Genomic DNA, 16698 nt, shown 5'->3' on the forward strand with positions numbered 1-16698 from the left:
ATCACCAATCCTTCTCCCCTCCGACGACCCACCTCCAATCCCTCTCTTCTACAGCAAGATCAACTCGTCTTCCTCCTTGTGAACGACGGCCATTGCTGAAGATGGCCTCCCGCGACGGGCGTCGTCGTTGCGCGAGTCTTGTATCGAGTTGACGATGGTGGAGTCGACAAGTTAGCCGCGGTCGGAGCTGCTGTGGTTGTGGAGGACGAAGAAGATCGTTGGGATTTCAATTAAATTGTTTTTTTCTAAATTTTCTATGAGACACAAAGCAAAGATTATCAGCCAACATTTTTCTTCCTTCTTTTCAACATAACAAAATTGTTGCTATGCAAAGGCAAGAAATAATGTAAGAAAAAAAAATCTCTACACCAAGCAATACACGCCAATTCATTAATAATAACCCTTACCCAAAAAAAAAAAAAAAAAAAAAAAAAAAACTATTAGTAACCAAAATATTTGTGTCATGAAAATGATATTTAATTAGATTTTCAAGATTTTAGGACATTAAAAGATATATATGGGAAAAATCGGAAAGCATATTAAAAAAATGAGAATAAATAAATTAGAGATGTAGAATGAGTGCATATTGAGATTTTAGGTATGTTAATAAAAATTTTTTATTTTTTATTTAAATACATATTAATAAAATCTTCATTGTTAATCAAAATGTTATAAAATTATCATTTTCTCTCTCTAATTAAAACTGAATATAAATAAGAAATATTGGTAGAAATGTAATTTTATACAACTAAAATTTTGTTTTTTTTAAAGTCTCATCTACATGTCATTCTAACATATCTCTAATTAAAAAAATAAAAAATAAAAGATTTTTACACACACTTTATGGGGGCCATGTACTAATTCTTAATTTAAAACAATATTCTACGCTAATGTTTGAAAAGAAAATATAGTTTTTGAAATAGGAGAAATATACGAAGGGGTGTGTGGATAACACATCCTTTTTTACTTCTCTCACACCTCTTGTTAATTTCTATCCGTTGATCTTTTTCAATTCATCCAATCCGATGGGCGAAAACCAAAAAAGTGTAAAAGAAATAAAAATGGGTGTATGGATATCACACCCTTATACGAAAAGGCAGAGATCTATGCCAAGTAAAAGGATCCTCACGTGATCATTTTCCTGAGGATCTTAGGGATCTAGTGATCTTGTCCATTCATCGTACATTAGGCGGTCAAAAATCATTAGATATTATTTATATTAAATTTTAAATTTTAAAATAATTTATGATTGCACGATATATGATAAACCGTAAACGTACAAGATCATTACTGGATCCCTAAGATCGCCGGATCCTTTTCCTTAGAGCAAGTCCAGCCCTAGCAGAATGGGCTGGCACCAAGTGAAGAAAATGGCCTGGCCTGCAGTGAAGTTGCTCCAGCCCGCGAAATTGACTGGCACCCAGCCCGTGCCAGTCAAGAGCCCAGCCCAAAATGGACAGACCCAGAGGCCGGTCCGTTTATTGGCGTGTGCACAAAAAAAAAAGGTCAGAAATTTGACCGTTGGCCACGTGGCAGCGTGTTGGCTGTTGGATTTGATTATTTTTCAAATCCAACGGTCCAGATTAATTACAACATTAAAATTTATTAAAAATTAATTAAAAAATGTCAAAATTTTTTTAAAAAATACAGAAAAATTTTAAAAAATTAATTTTTTTTTCTATAAATACATAACCCTCATCTTCCACCTTACACCACATTTCAATATTTGCCTAAATTATTGTAAACAGGAAGTGACACGTGGGTTGTCGGGATTGGTTGAAAATCTTAGCAGAAATCTATTCATAAAATAGTACGTTCGGATAATGACACGTGACGTAACGAGATTGGTTAAAAATCCTATCCGAAATTAAAACTATTTTTTTTATTTTATAAAAAAAAATTATTTAATATTTTAAATGGACTGGGTGCCAGCGCATTTTGTAGGGGTGGAGATCGTTTGTGCCAGCGCATTTTTTAGACTGGGTGCCAGCACATTTTTTTTGGGGTGGAGATGCTTTGGCCTATTACTGTTCATTGAGTCTATTACTGTTCAATTAAGTGGATAAATGCGCTGGGTGCTGGCGCAAAGTAGATAGGGGTGGAGTTGCTCTTATGCCCAAAGGCACTTGGGAAAGTAAAGATACGTGTCCAAAGCCCCGGGCGACGCGTAACCAACAAAATGGAGGCCAGCAGCAAAGCACAGCCGTAAAGCAAAGAAAAAGCGCGGCCACATCCTCACATTCCAGATTCAAAGAATGCCACATCATCTACCACACGTGCGCTTCCCTACCTTAATCGGTACGAACTCCCAAACGCACCGGTTCGCTTCACTCTCCCTCTCTCCCTCCCCCTCTCCGTATATATGCCACTCTACGTTCCGCTCTCCACCCTCTCCCTCTCTCGCTCTCTCCCCTCCAGAGAAAAAAGAAGAAAAGGAAACAAAAAATAAAAAATAAAACAAATCCCCGAAAACAAATTCTCCATTAAATTTTTCCCAAAAAATAAAATTCATTCCATTTCGAGCAATAGAAACCCTACTCATCACTCTAAACACAAAGAATCCTCCGCAAACCCTCACCCTTTCCCTAATTTCCGATTTTTTAAATTATTTATTCGATTATTTTTGACAATGGCGGCGGTAGTATCGGGTCCGGTGGCTCAACCAGTGTCTCCGGCCGCTCAACATGCGCCGCCGGTTGCGGCTCCGGCTGTTTATGGGAACGTGTCGCTGTACGTAGGCGATCTGGACCCGAGTGTGAACGAAGCGCAGCTGTACGATCTGTTCAACCAAATGGGGCAGATCGTTTCGATTCGGGTCTGTCGGGATCAGAACCGCATGCACTCCCTCGGCTATGCCTACGTTAATTACGGCGATCCTCAACACGGTCCGTACTTTTCGCATTCTCGTAATCTGTCTCTGCGTTTTCCTGTTTGATTCAACACACAATCTGTCTTTTGTGTTCCGTGAATCTCATTTGTTTACTAATTTAATTTTTGCTTTTGTTGCTGTCGGCTTGTGGGATTTTGTTTCCGTTTTTTTGTGAATTTGTCGGAAGATTCTGTAATCGCATTGCTTATTGTTTAAACATTTGTTTTTGTTTTATGGGTGAAGTTGGAGACTTGTATAGGATGAAACAAACTAGTGAATATTTTATTACGGCCGTCATTTGAAGGAAAAATATATATTTTTCTATTAGGAATTGGTCTCTGTAATTTTTCTGCCATTTAACTTGCAGCTGCTAATGCCCTGGAAGTGTTGAATTTTACTCCAATCAATGGGAAACCCATTAGGATTATGTACTCTCATCGAGATCCAAGCATTCGGAAGAGCGGAAAGGCCAATGTATTCATTAAGAACCTGGACAAAAGTATTGATCATAAGGCGTTATTGGACACTTTTTCAACCTTTGGCAACGTTCTTTCTTGCAAGGTTGCACTTGATAGCAGCGGTCAATCGAAAGGCTATGGGTTCGTACAGTTTGACAATGAGGAATCTGCACAGGAGGCAATCAAGAAGCTGAATAAAATGCTGATAAATGGAAAACTGGTTTATGTAGGACTTTTTCAACGAGGCCAGGAGAGGAATCGGCAAAATGAATCACCACATTTCACTAATGTTTATGTGAAAAATTTGTCGGAGACAACTACAGATGAAGACCTTAAGAAAATTATGGGCGAGCATGGTAACATTACTAGTGCGGTTGTTATGAGGGATGGTTCTGGAAAGTCTAGATGTTTTGGTTTTGTTAACTTTGAGAAGCCAGAAGCAGCAGCTGCTGCAATTGAGAAGTTGAATGGGAGCACCATTAGTGGTGACAAGGTTTTATTTGTTGGGAGGGCTCAAAGGAAATCCGAGAGGGAGGCGGAGTTGAGAGCTAAGTTTGAACAGGAAAGACTCAGTAGATTTGAGAAGCTACAAGGTGCTAATTTATATCTCAAAAATCTCGATGACACAATAAATGATGAAAAACTAAAGGAGCTATTTTCTGAATTTGGAACAATAACATCGTGCAAGGTATATCTTATTTCAACTGTAATACTGGTTTGCCTTTCCTGCTTATGTCTCCTTTGTAGGTCCTTTCGGAAGGTTAGCTATAGTTATTATTTCGAAGCTTCCTAAAAAATAATATATTAAAAGAACAATGTTCATTTTCTTTATTTGTTCAAGGTCATGCTTGATCAGCAAGGGGTGAGCAAGGGTTCTGGATTTGTTGCATTTTCTACTCCAGAGGAAGCCAATAAAGCCGTAAGCTTTTTATTATATGCTGAATTCTTGGAACATTCCGCAATGCTTTATCCCCCCTCAGTTTTGCGTAATTTTTGCGTTAATAACTTCCCTTTTCCCTTCTTCAGTTGGCTGAAATGAATGGCAAGATGATTGGACGAAAGCCTCTGTATGTCGCTGTGGCCCAACGCAAAGAAGAGCGAAAGGCTCGATTACAGGTAGTTTTCTTCATTGCACCTTCCTTTTATCGTTTTGGAATCTTTAATAACTTTTTTGGTTAATGTAGAATTATACTTGTAGGTTCTCATTTGAAGATAAAAATTATAAAGAATGCTTTGCGGAACCAATTATTACTAAACCGATCCAGATAGTGCTGGCTTTCCTTTCATTTATTAACATTGTAATTTTACATGCCTCGGATATATTGCATTTCTCTGCATTTTTGATAGAAAGAATCTGCATAGGGCTCGTTGTACTTTACGAGGGGGGCTCTGCTTATACATTTTGAGTCCGAAAGCATAGCTATATAAAGTTGATTTCCTTTTCTAAAGCTGATTAACTCCAATGTACAGGGCGGGAGTACTAAATTTATTATCTTATATTTTGCTTCTCGATAATCGAAGCCTCAATTGTCACTTAAATCCATTATTCCAAAGAAACTTTACGAAGGTGACCTTTCTCATTTTTTTTCAGGCACGCTTTGCCCAAATCCGAGCACCAGGTGGAATGATGCCATCAGGACTTCCTGGTTATCATGCTGGGGCACCTAGACTTGCCCCTCAACAATTGTATTATGGTCAAGGTTCTCCTGGCCTTCTACCCCAACAGCCTGCTGGTTATGGCTTCCAGCAGCAGCTCTTGCCTGGCATGCGCCCGGGTGTTGGTCCAAATTTCATTATGCCATACCACCTTCAGAGGCAAGGTCAACCTGGGCAGCGAATGGGCGCACGTCGAGGTGGGAACCTCCAACATGCGCAGCAGCAGCAGCAGCAGGTGGTGCAATAATTTCCTGATTTGGCATAGCAGTTTTCTTTTCATTTAGTCAAAACTTCATTACCACTAATGGGTTTGCGTAATTTAATTATTGGGCATTATGCATTACATTACTACAGCACCTACTCAATAGTCACTTGCGTAATTGCATTATCGATTACGATGCATTATGTTCTGCAGCACGTGCTCGATAGTCACTATTGTCAGTTTTTTCCTTCAACTTTGATATTTTCTGACTCAACCATAATTTCAGTTACTGCACCGTCACTCCAATCAAGGCTTGAGATACATGGGAAATGCGCGGAATGGAGTGGACCCATCTTTGGCTCCTCAAGGTCTTGTGGGTCCAATGATGCCTTTGCCACTGGACGGTGCAGGGCTGCCTGGGACTCGTAATGATATCCATCGTTCTGGGCCGTTGCCAATGTCAACACTTGCTTCAGCTTTAGCTTCTGCTACCCCAGAGAATCAGCGTTTGGTATGTTCTTTAACCCTCTTGTTATTACTCCTTCAACCTGCGTTGCATTTGATGCCACTTGTGTTTTTATTCTAGACTTACTAGTTATTATTGTGTTTGAAAAGATGCTGGGCGAACAACTATATCCACTTGTTGAGCGCATTGAGCCTGAACACACGGCTAAGGTGACTGGGATGTTGCTGGAGATGGATCAGACGGAGGTTCTCCATCTGATTGAGTCTCCAGATGCTTTGAAGGCCAAGGTAGCTGAGGCAATGGATGTTCTGGATAAAGCTGCAACGAAGTCTGAAGTTACTGATCAGCTTGGTGCATTGGATCTGAATGAGTGAATCTTCTTTTTCTTCACATTTTTGGGTACCAAGGCTCCGTTTTGTTACTGGCCTAGATGACTTTGCATTGGTAGTCGAATTTTTTTTCTTCCATAAGAATATTGATAGGTACTTGCATGGAGGGATTTAAGGACCTAAAGTTGCTAGAATTTTGGTCAGCGTCTTTCATTTTCTTAGAATTATTATGACAATTTTTAATTTAGAATTTCAAGTTGAATTTTTTGCTGGAATATTTTCACCTCTCTCCCTCTCTTTCATATTGTGCTTCATTTTTTACGTACATGTAATCATTTTATCGTTGTCAAGAGGCGTAAGGGTTGGTCTCTCGGCAACTGATACTGCATCAATTGGAACTAAGCTTATAATAGGTGCAACTGCTTCTGCAGTCATGGAAGCAATACTGTGTGCAGTATAAAAATGCATTATACTTGTTTCAGTGAATAAGTGCAGTACCATTGAAGCAACAACAGTCAGTCGGGGGCAGTAACACCTCTGGAATCAAAGCAGATCTTTGCCAGTCGCTGGACAATGTTGTCGCAAACCTGTACTCTTTAACTCTTGAAACAAGCTTACAGGAAATCAGGATGAATGTCATCTTCTACCGTCTCATCGTTTGCCAGAACTGTCCCATAGTTTGTTGTTGTCTTGTCAATCTCATTGCTGCATTGGCCTGCATTGTCTGCATGTTTTCTCCTTGTAATGAGTCGCAAGCTGCAATCGTCATCCTCGTCTTGGGTTACATAGTCACTCCATTTAGAAGCACCAGTTAGTGTACCCTTTGTAGCCTGACATGTTCGTCTCGGTTCCTGCTCATCTCTTGCTATAAAATGCCTCTGTACTTGTGAACTCTCCTTGGTGTTTGTCAGCTCGCACTTCACCTGCTCTGTGTCTGTCATTCAGTATGCATTCACGTTAATCATAGTCCGATGGAATGATCCTTCTACTTACTCGCCGCTATGCTTCGCAATTGCTCTCGTTGCCATGCATTCTTATTACGATTTCCAATTACGAAATTCATACGACATAATCCATCCGTATTACTTCACTAATCCCTCTCACAATGAATACTTTTAGTCGCTAATTCAATGGTCTGGACCAAGAAAAGAGGGCTCAAGAGAAAAGCTTACTTAAATATACCTTGTGGAAGGGAGATGACATGTTTGTTGAAATTCCTCTTAGAGAAAACTGGTTTGTGACTGTGCAGCTCATCTACACCATATTTGCTCAGCTTTGCTTTCTTCCACAACTCCGCCGGAAACTGTGTTACAATCTCAGGCTCAAAACCAGAACCTGCACCGAAACCAATCAACCGATAAACACGTTAGAATTCCCCTCTCTTTTCCCCAATTTCAAACCTCAACCATAACCCAAAACATCTCATTACCTGCTTCGTCTTCTGGCTTCACGTTGGCGCCCCGATCACTGTCCTCAGGGTCCAGGTACTGGGTCCAGTCATTTCGTCTTCTCTTTTCAGTCTTGTACGAGCAATCGGAAGAAATAAGAGTATCTTGTTCTTGCCGCTGTTGCTGTTGATCATTGGTTTGCTGGGCGAACTGGCGAGACATGTTGGAGGACTGGATGAAGAGGCGGAGGTCTTTGGCCATGGGACCTTGAGCAAACACTAGGCGGACGGACTGCTTCTGATTGCAGACGGCGCATGTCCACTTGTTGCTTTTGTTCCTCTGCTTCACCTGCAAATTTAATCGGCATTCATCGCCAAACAAAAGCATCAAGTTTCAGCTTCAAGTGTTCGTACACACACACATACATACATATACACACGCATGTACATACCTGCATGGTGAAGCATTGGCAGCACTGAACTGCGATGAACACGGTCGGCATTTTCTTCTCTGCTTTCTGATTTCACAAGTCGATGTGGGATTTTGGTATTACTGAAAATTTTGGCGGCGTTTTGATTTGGGGTTTGGGCGCCAAATTTTGGGGATTCAAAATCCCTCAGAGAGGAGTATTTAAGTATTTGTAGAGTTTTGAGGGAAATAATCTTTTAATTTTATTTTAATCGTTATATTTAAATTTGAATTGTCTGATTATTCATAAAACAAAATAGAGCAGAAATCGAAAATATATTTTTGATTTGATATTTTTTTTTTCAAATCAAAAATATATTTTCTTATCTCTGTCATTTAATCTTCTTCAACTTCAAGCCAATTAGCGCAATCATATTTTCCAAATGGGTGAGCAAAGCTTTTGGTACATGAATAGAAACACAAATAGGGACTTATTTTTAGAGATTTCAAGAGAATATTCGAGTTTTTAAAGGAGTATTGTTTGCAACAAGAGGTTTTTATAATATAATCCTTAAATGTTGAGATTAAAATATTGAAAACTCGTTATTTATTTTGTTGGAGTATTGTGGTCGTTGATAAAAATTAAAAATGGAGTTTTAACAAAAAAAACCTACAGTACAGTTCACTTTAACGAAAAACCACATTTTTACACTAAAAAGTCAATCCTCGTACTATTCACTTTATCCTTTATTTTGTCTTTATCATTAAAACTCAAAGTTTTCAAACCCTTTTCGTTAATTTTCGTAATTAAAAAACTATTTCTAACGTTGAGTTCCCAAATGTGCAAAATAAAAAATAAAAAACATTACAAGAATAACTAGCATTCACGTGGGTGGGGTTCAAAAAACGAAAAATAAGAAATAGTTGTGCAGCATTCACATATGGATATGAATTATTTCCCACTCAAAATCAACAGTAGAGCCCGGTTGCCTCGCACAAAAACTTCTCCAATTGGGAGGGTTTTGTTATGAATATTTTAATCACAAACAAATGTTGTACAATCCTCCCCACCAAGCAAGGTATAAATATACTAAAATAATAATAGTTTTAACTAGTTTTTAAAAACAATGCAAATGGCTAGGCAGGTCTACATCATCAAAGTATAAATTGACCTTAAAAATTCCCTAAAGAAGATGCTCTGATGTAATAAAAGTTGAGATGCAGCATATGCCTAATTCGTGCAAATACCAAATGACAAAAGTCATTTTAATGGAAGGCTTGTATTTCGCCATGTCCACAAAAACTCGATTTTAATCTTATTTTATCGCTTGTAACTTAAAAGTTATTATTTTATTATTTAAAATTCAAAATTTGCTTCACTTTGCTTCCTATAACTCGATTTTGAATCCTATTTTGTTCCCCAAAACTCAAAAATCGTTATTTTACTTTATAAAACTCAAAAGTCGCTTCACATTACCTTAATTTTGTTAATTCCGTTATATGGGATGTTAATGCACATGGGAGGTTTATAATATTTTTTGTGAATTTAATCATTTTACGCTATAAAACTCAATTATAATATTTTTTGTTTATTGAATGTTAACGCATAATGAAGGTTTATAATCAAATTTTGAGTTTCAATGATTAAAATGACGACTTTTGAGTTACAGAGGACAAAGTGAAATTAAAATTAAGTTTTAGGGAGTTAGCTAAAAATAAGCCTCAATGGAACAAACATGTAGTCTAGGCTAAAATAGTTCAGGGCTCTTCAAAGAAACTAGTAATTGCTCAAAGCTCTTTAAGGAGTTAGTTAGAAGGAAAATGATAAACAATAAAAACTAGTCACGTAACACCTTTTATTGTCATCTATCACACCATTAAAACAACAACAAAAATTAGAATACTGAATTTTTTGAATATTGTCAATTTAAAGGGCTAGATTTCGTATTTAGCCATTGGACTTGGTTTAATTAACAAATTTTTAACGTGTAAAAGTACAACTAGACAGTTGAGAATGAAATTAGCTAGTTGTGTGACATCAAGAGCACCCAAAATCATAGTGGAGATTGATAAAATGTGACAAGTGAGTGACAACATTTACATTAAAGGATAACAGAGTAGATTACGTCTCATAATATATAATTCAAATCTGCTTTTCACGATAATCGAATCTAAAATTTTAATAAAAACCCTGTTAGAACCTAATTCCTTTCCAAAACCCTGTTAGAACCTGATTCCTTTCCAAAACCCTATTAGAACCTATTTCCTTCCCAAATGCCCATTGCCCGCTTCCATGTCCTTGGACTCTCACATAGAGAGGGTCCTCTGGACTCCGGACCAAATCGCCACCCGTGTCTTCGACCTCGCCGCCCAGATCTCCACCGACCTCTCCCCCTTCTCCGAACCCCCTGCCCTCGTAGGCGTCGCCACCGGCGCCTTTCTCTTCCTCGCCGACTTGGCCCGCCAAATCACCCTCCCCGTCACCGTCGACTTCATCCGCGCCGAATCCTACGGCTCCGGGACCCTGTCCAGTGGCTCCCCCACGATTTCCTTTGACTTGAAGCTCGACGTCACCGGCCGCCACGTCGTCCTGGTACGCCCTCCTTCCTTACCCTATTCTCTGCAAGACTGCAACTCTATCCACAGTTGTAATTGTAACTTCATGTTGTTCCTAAACGCGACGCCCTTTCCTGTGTCTTTTAGGTTGAGGACATAGTGGATACGGGGACTACAATCGCGCATCTGATTGCGCACATGGAATCGAAAGGTGCTTCGTCTGTGTCGGTGTGCACATTTCTGGATAAACCATCGAGACGGAAGGTTGATTTTCAGCTTCTCAGCAAGGGAAAATTCTACCGCGGTTTCGAGGTCAAATCCGTTTCTTCTTCCCCATTTATAGTCTTTAGCTGCATTGAATCTGTTGCAAACAATGGTATATTACTCTGAAAACTGTTTAGAGGAACCCCGCATTTGATGCTTGATTGATTCGGTCTTCTTTCGATGGATAATTATTTGGACTGCTTAATGCGTTTGCACGAAAATCGTTTACATTCTTTGTACAATCAATCATCGATACATGATTTAGAAAATGCATTTTATACAAATGTGAATGAAGAGGAATAGCTAACAAAAATGCCTTGTGAGGTCGATCGCCCCTACCCGGCCTTTATTGGTCTAAGCTGGTCAAGACTGTTATCATAGAAAAGTTACAGAATCATTACCTATTTTGGGTATATGTATGTTATATGGAGTAATGTTATATGTTGCGAGACTGCTTCCCATGAGAACTTTCCTCGTGTGTGTAGGATATTCTCAAATTAAGTACTTGAATCCAGACATGTTTTTCATCCTTTAAATCACGTGGCGGTGACTCAGATGATCTATAATCTAACGGCTGAGAATTTATATATAGATGTCATGGCATCATCGTATTGATTTTCTATGTGGAACTCTTAGAAGCTCTGAAAATGAACTTGATTTAAAGTAATGCGTTCTTCGCAAGTGTTGGACTTGTATGCCTGAGTATTACAGGTGAACGTTTTGTATTGTTTCTTGTCTTGTAAGTCTGAAGTTTTTTGGGCTTTGGAAATTCATTTATACGCTATCAAACTTGTCTGTTTATTTGTCTCTGCAGTGTCCAGATTACTTTGTGGTGGGCTATGGAATGGACTTTGCTGAACGTTACAGGAACTTGCCGTACATAGGTGTTTTGAAGCCGGAGCTGTATAAGTGATTTGATTTTAGCTGCCACGATGATGAAAGTAATTTACTCGTAGTTTAGGAAGTGATCAGATATGGAGATGATTGGTTCACTTTCGAGCATGTACTTCATACGATGTTTGAACAGAGTGTAGCTGGTTCAAATACATGAGCACGCGTACGATGTTTGAACAAAGTTTAGCTGGTTCAAATACATGAGCACGCTTACTGAATATATATATTCACCATTTTAGACTGCATATGTATGCATCGATTAATTCCGCAGTGTCATTTTCTTTTTCTTCCTAACATTTAATGTTGTGGTATCGTGATGTGAAGACCGGTTTTCTTGTTTTCTTTTTAGCATGCAAGATGCTTTCTTGGAACTGTTGGCTGCTGGTGTAGATCTTTTGAGAATGCAGATAAGAAATAAGGAATTGAGAAAACAGAGGGAAGGAAGAATTTATGTTAAATTCAGAAAACTCCGCCCGGAGGAGTAGTATCAAGATGATAAAATTTTATGTAGCAATCACCAACTTGGTCTAGTGTAAGTTCGGATGCATGAACAACCCAACCCCCGACAACTTCGACTCCGGCAGTAACAAAAACACAGGAGTCTGAGTGCAGATGACAAAACCGGAACAAAGATGGCGATGCCCTAGTGTTTAATTCCCAGGATTTGATTATCTTTTCGAATGCTCGGTTGCATACAATGGATTGTTGCATTCGTTTGTTCATAGTGACTTTTTTGGAGTCGGTACAAGAACTCCCTGTGCATGTTTTCGTGTTCTCGAATGGGGTCCAAGGTTTTGATGTTCATGTGGGTGGACACCCACATGTTGCATGCTCTTAAAGAAAAACAAGGTGTTGTTGTGTTGTGAAAATAATCGAATGCGAAATAAAATTACTAACTATTTGAGAAATAATGCCAAGGTGTTTGATAAGTTTTTATAATTAAATTGTTGTTGTCATGGTTAATTAAAATAGAAAATTGGTTTAAGTGATCATAAATTAAATTATTGGAAGTGAGTGATGTTAGGTTTGAATCTTGTGATAATGAATTCGATATCAAATTAGGCTGGTTATTGTGCGATTCAACCAAATTTCTCTTCCCTTAGTATAAAAATAACGATGCACTTAAACAATAATAAATAAAAAAACACTAATCCAATATCGATGACATACTAGTTAAGATAAAAGCAATGTATCGAATTCACCAAGTTAGGCAGAATCGGATCCGGCTTGGCTTGGGTTGGATACTTGAGTACCCGAATCCGTATTGTAAATGGGGTTAGGATTGAGCTGTCCTTCCAACCCGCTCAATCTGGTTTCCGGGTTTGTATTGTCGGGCGACCATGGGAGGGTTTTATGACACAGTTATCCACCATTTCTGAGTGAACCAAAAATTTGAATTGCAAGGAAAAACGCCATGGGAGGAGTATCAAGAACACTCATCACTTTCTCCTTCTCCTCAAACCTCTTCGCCTTATCTCGTCTCCCGGCCGCCGAACGCTTCTCTCTCATCAAACCCACCAGGGTTTTAACGGGTTTAGGCCTCTTTGCACCGCCATAGCCACAACAACCACCGCCAGCCCTGCCGGCGCGGTTGATTTCGGAGACGAGGTAGCCCAACCCCAGAAGCACTCGTTGCTTCTCGAGAGGCTGCGGCTGCGACATCTCAAGAGCAATGCCAAGCCCCAAGCCAAAACCGGCGGCGGAAATTCAATCGGGGATGCCCAGAGGCAGAGCGATAAGGGGTTGGTGAGGTCGGAGAGTAGGAAAAAGAGGGAGGCTGGGAGTTTTGGGGAGTTGGGTGTGAGCGAGGAGGTCATGGCGGCGGTGCGAGATACGGGGATTGAGGTTCCCACTGAAATCCAGTGCATTGGGATTCCGGCGGTGTTGGAAGTGAAGACTGTGGTCTTAGGTTCACACACTGGCTCCGGCAAGACTCTGGCTTACATGTTGCCTCTTGCCCAGGTACTTTTCACTTGATACTCAGGACACTCGTCAATAACATTCTCATTTCTTGCACACTCTGTTCATATGAAACAATAACAACGAAGGAAGTTTTTACCTTGCATTTCTGTGGATTGTTATACAAGAAATTTTAAAAGGAAAATGATGAACTCCTAAGACTCACCACAGAGGGCTTTTTTAGTGCACTGGTTATCCATAGCGGTCTCTTGTATTTGTCACGTCCGCCAAAACTTCTAACTGGGTACTAAAATAACAAATCTTTAACTGATCAGCACTTGAGCGCATATAAAACCGCTACAACTCCTAACCGAGAATATATAAGCACATATACCACACTACATTACATGTTAAGTATTAATTATATACCTTGTATTTAACAGAAACATCAAAGGTTCCAAGGGCACGATTGCCTTCTCGTAGCTCAAGGATATCGCGTACAAGTTGTCGAGCTGTAGACTCCACCGATGAAAAAAAAAGATCATGTTTTAATTAAGAAAGAGCTAGGTAGTTCCTGGGATTGATAGGAATAATATGGCTGAATATTTTATATCTTAAGAGTTAACAACTAACTCATATATATGAGTAGTCAAGAACCGGTTACAACCAACCATCCCTATACAAAACTCTTGGGACAATACAAAGATAAAAAAACTGAGAAGACATATAATACTAACAAGTCCATAACCATCTCCATGCTGCCCGTGCTGCATGTGCTTGAGGACATATAATACTAACAAGTCCATAACCATCTCCATGCTGCCCGTGCTTGTCTTGTCGAAGACCACACATGATGTGGAGATAGAAAACTGACAGTCCATACTTCTTGGTTCCAGCAACAATATTATACATTAATTACAATATATTCTTAATACTCCCCCTCAAGTTGGAGAGTGAAGATTATGAACGCCTAACTTGTCTCGCAGTTTCACAAATTGATCCTTCCCTAAAGCCTTCGTAAAAATATCAGCTAACTGGAGGAGTGTAGGCACATACATAGGATGAATTATACCAGCTTGTAATTTTTCTCGAACAATATGGCAATCTATCTCAATATGCTTGGTACGTTCGTGAAAAACAGGATTTGCTGCGATGTACAAAGCTGCCTGATTATCACAAAATAACGAAGCGGGAGTTTTCTGGGGAACTCGTAAATCTTGTAATATGTATCGCAGCCAAGTTATTTCTAGGCAAGTATTTGCCATAGCACGGTATTCCGCCTCAGCTGATGACCTTGACACATTATCTTGCTTCTTAGACTTCCAAGAAATAAGTGAATTGCCAAGAAAAATACAATATCCCGTAACTGATCTTCTCGTGGCACGACATCTTCCCCAATCAGAATCACAAAAAGCTTTCAAGTCTAGATTATTGTTGGCTGAAAATAGTAGACCTTGACCCGGAGTGCCTTTGATATATCTAAGGATTCGCATAGCTGCATCCCAATGCGGTTTTCGTGGCTCGTGCATAAATTGGCTCAAAGTACGAACGGGATAAACGATGTCCGGTCTAGTAACAGTGAGATATATCAATCTCCCAACTAACCTTCTGTATTTAGTTGGATCATTCAACAATGCTCCATCTGTGGGTGTAAGTGCTAAGTTTTGTTCCATTGGAAAAGGATCTGGCCGTGCACCAAGTAACTCTGAGTCTTGAAGAATATCGAGTGCATATTTTCGTTGTGACATAAAAATTCCCTTTTCCGAGCGTGCGAACTCAATACCCAGAAAATACTTTAGATCGCCAAGGTCTTTGATGCGGAAGCGTTTGAGAAGAAAGGCTTTGAGTTGTTCCATCTCTTGGATATTATTTCCTGTGATAAGTATGTCATCAACATAAATAAGAACAACAGTGATTGAAGTACCTTGAACCTTGGTGAACAGGGAATAATCCGCTTTTGATTGATGATATCCGGCTTTTTGAATAGCGTCTGAAAAGGTGGTGAACCAAGTTCTAGATGCCTGTTTGAGTCCTTAAAGGGATTTTTTGAGCTGACATACAGGATTCTCCCCCTGTCGGCGAAGACCTGGAGGGGGTTCCATGTAGACCTCTTCATGAAGAGTGCCATGAAGAAAGGCATTCTGAACATCTAACTGGTGAATGAACCAAGTACGGGCAGCATCAACGGTAAGGAGACAACGCAGAGTAGTGAGTTTGGCAGTGGGTGAAAAAGTTTCTTGGTAATCAACTCCCTCAACCTGTGTGTATCCTTTTGCAACAACACGAGCCTTGTAACGATCAAGAGAACCGTCAGACTTGTACTTCTTTTTGAAAACCCATTTGGAGCCGATAGGTTTATGACCAGCAGGAAGGGGAACTAAGTCCCAAGTGTGATTACGTTGTAACGCATCTAATTCAGTATGCATAGCTTGTTGCTAGTTCGAATCAAGGATAGCTTCAGCATATGTGGTGGGCTCAGATGGACCTGTAATGTTAGCTAAAAAAGAGCAATGAACAGAAGAGAAACGAGAGTTGGAAAGAAAATGAGATATGGGATAACGGGTACCTTTTGCAGAACGTGGTGCCAGAGAAGAATGATTGACGTGGTGAGACAGGTGGTAGTCTTTAGTCCATGTCGGTGGCTGTTTGGGACGAGTGGAATGCCTGAGAGAAGGGAGAATGGGTGGTGAAGATATGGGAATATCAGGGTCGGGATGGGAGGCATTAGGGGATGCAGGTTGGGTGGGGACGTGTAGTAATGGAGGAGAGGTGGGCACGGGTTGTGGATGGATGGCGGTGGAGGAAGGACCATGTGGGATATTGGGAGTGGGAGTGTCGGCATGGGAATGGGGAGTAGTGGGGTCAGCGCCAGGTGGGGTTAAGGTAGGAGGTTGATCAATGGTGTTGGCAGGTGCATGAAGCGGTGGAGGGAAATGGGAAATGGGAGAAAAAGGTGTGGGGTCCTGAGGTATGGGGTTAAGGGCAGTGGTAGGAGAATCATGAGGTGAAAGATTAGAAAATGGGAATGAAGTCTCATGAAATATTACATCACGGCTGATCAAAATTTTTTTAGTGTCCAAGTTGTAAAGTTTATACCCTTTGTGACCTGTGGGATAGCCAACGAATACACACCGGTGAGCTCTAGGTTCAAATTTGTGGGTAGGGTGGACAACGGTAGCATAACTGAGACATCCAAAAACACGTAGATGCTCAAGGGATGGTGGACGTTTGTATAATAGTTCAAAGGGTGATTTGTGGGAAAGTAACGGAGAAGGTAAACGGTTGATGAGGTATACGGCAGTGAGTACG

General features: G+C 40.0%; 4 protein-coding genes across 5 annotated transcripts; 3 read left to right on the forward strand and 1 right to left on the reverse strand.

The window, feature by feature from the left end:
* The first annotated feature begins 2362 nt into the window (after window positions 1-2362).
* LOC137726076 (polyadenylate-binding protein 3) lies at window positions 2363-6257 on the forward strand. Its single transcript, XM_068464939.2, has 7 exons — window positions 2363-2885; window positions 3237-4015; window positions 4169-4246; window positions 4354-4443; window positions 4919-5218; window positions 5472-5696; window positions 5801-6257. Exons 1-7 carry the CDS (start codon window positions 2630-2632, stop codon window positions 6023-6025), a joined length of 1953 nt encoding a protein of 650 aa, XP_068321040.2. The 5' UTR covers window positions 2363-2629; the 3' UTR covers window positions 6026-6257.
* Window positions 6258-6435: 178 nt separating this feature from the next.
* On the reverse strand, window positions 6436-7957 carry LOC137725061 (uncharacterized). Its single transcript, XM_068463667.2, has 4 exons — window positions 7820-7957; window positions 7410-7716; window positions 7163-7315; window positions 6436-6914 (listed from the first exon to the last, which is right to left on the reverse strand). The coding sequence occupies exons 1-4, from the start codon at window positions 7868-7870 to the stop codon at window positions 6595-6597; spliced, it is 831 nt and encodes a 276-aa protein (XP_068319768.2). The 5' UTR covers window positions 7871-7957; the 3' UTR covers window positions 6436-6594.
* Window positions 7958-9943: 1986 nt separating this feature from the next.
* LOC137726376 (uncharacterized) lies at window positions 9944-11753 on the forward strand. Of its 2 annotated transcripts, XM_068465298.2 has the most exons (4): window positions 9944-10369; window positions 10480-10644; window positions 11189-11307; window positions 11411-11753. In XM_068465298.2, exons 1-3 carry the CDS (start codon window positions 10070-10072, stop codon window positions 11261-11263), a joined length of 540 nt encoding a protein of 179 aa, XP_068321399.2. In that variant the 5' UTR covers window positions 9944-10069; the 3' UTR covers window positions 11264-11307; window positions 11411-11753. The 2 variants fall into 2 exon arrangements, with proteins under 2 accessions (XP_068321399.2, XP_068321398.2); XM_068465297.2 differs by lacking the exon at window positions 11189-11307.
* A 1077-nt stretch (window positions 11754-12830) lies between these two features.
* On the forward strand, window positions 12831-13467 carry LOC148697155 (DEAD-box ATP-dependent RNA helicase 39-like). The gene is made up of 2 exons (XM_088693465.1): window positions 12831-12851; window positions 12895-13467. The coding sequence occupies exons 1-2, from the start codon at window positions 12831-12833 to the stop codon at window positions 13465-13467; spliced, it is 594 nt and encodes a 197-aa protein (XP_088549591.1).
* The last annotated feature ends 3231 nt before the right edge of the window (window positions 13468-16698 follow it).

Source organism: Pyrus communis, chromosome 5 (assembly GCF_041283825.1).
Source record: "Pyrus communis isolate YQ-2024b chromosome 5, ASM4128382v1, whole genome shotgun sequence".
NCBI classification, from domain to species: Eukaryota; Viridiplantae; Streptophyta; class Magnoliopsida; order Rosales; family Rosaceae; genus Pyrus; species Pyrus communis.

What these genes read in the sequence shown, in the direction of transcription:
- LOC137726076 (XM_068464939.2), top strand. Translation starts at nt 2,630, where the DNA reads ATGGCGGCGGTAGTATCGGGTCCGGTGGCTCAACCAGTGTCTCCGGCC. An exon ending in GAACAATAACATCGTGCAAG is followed by an intron (nt 4,016 to 4,168) that starts GTATATCTTATT and finishes TATTTGTTCAAG; the next exon opens with GTCATGCTTGATCAGCAAGG. An exon ending in CGCAGCAGCAGCAGCAGCAG is followed by an intron (nt 5,219 to 5,471) that starts GTGGTGCAATAA and finishes CCATAATTTCAG; the next exon opens with TTACTGCACCGTCACTCCAA.
- LOC137725061 (XM_068463667.2), bottom strand. Translation starts at nt 7,870, where the DNA reads ATGCCGACCGTGTTCATCGCAGTTCAGTGCTGCCAATGCTTCACCATG. An exon ending in GAAGCCAGAAGACGAAGCAG is followed by an intron (nt 7,316 to 7,409) that starts GTAATGAGATGT and finishes GTTTCGGTGCAG; the next exon opens with GTTCTGGTTTTGAGCCTGAG. An exon ending in TGTCATCTCCCTTCCACAAG is followed by an intron (nt 6,915 to 7,162) that starts GTATATTTAAGT and finishes ACTGAATGACAG; the next exon opens with ACACAGAGCAGGTGAAGTGC.
- LOC137726376 (XM_068465297.2), top strand. Translation starts at nt 10,070, where the DNA reads ATGTCCTTGGACTCTCACATAGAGAGGGTCCTCTGGACTCCGGACCAA. An exon ending in CCGGCCGCCACGTCGTCCTG is followed by an intron (nt 10,370 to 10,479) that starts GTACGCCCTCCT and finishes TGTGTCTTTTAG; the next exon opens with GTTGAGGACATAGTGGATAC. An exon ending in AATTCTACCGCGGTTTCGAG is followed by an intron (nt 10,645 to 11,410) that starts GTCAAATCCGTT and finishes TTGTCTCTGCAG; the next exon opens with TGTCCAGATTACTTTGTGGT.
- LOC148697155 (XM_088693465.1), top strand. Translation starts at nt 12,831, where the DNA reads ATGGGAGGGTTTTATGACACA. An exon ending in TGGGAGGGTTTTATGACACA is followed by an intron (nt 12,852 to 12,894) that starts GTTATCCACCAT and finishes TTGAATTGCAAG; the next exon opens with GAAAAACGCCATGGGAGGAG.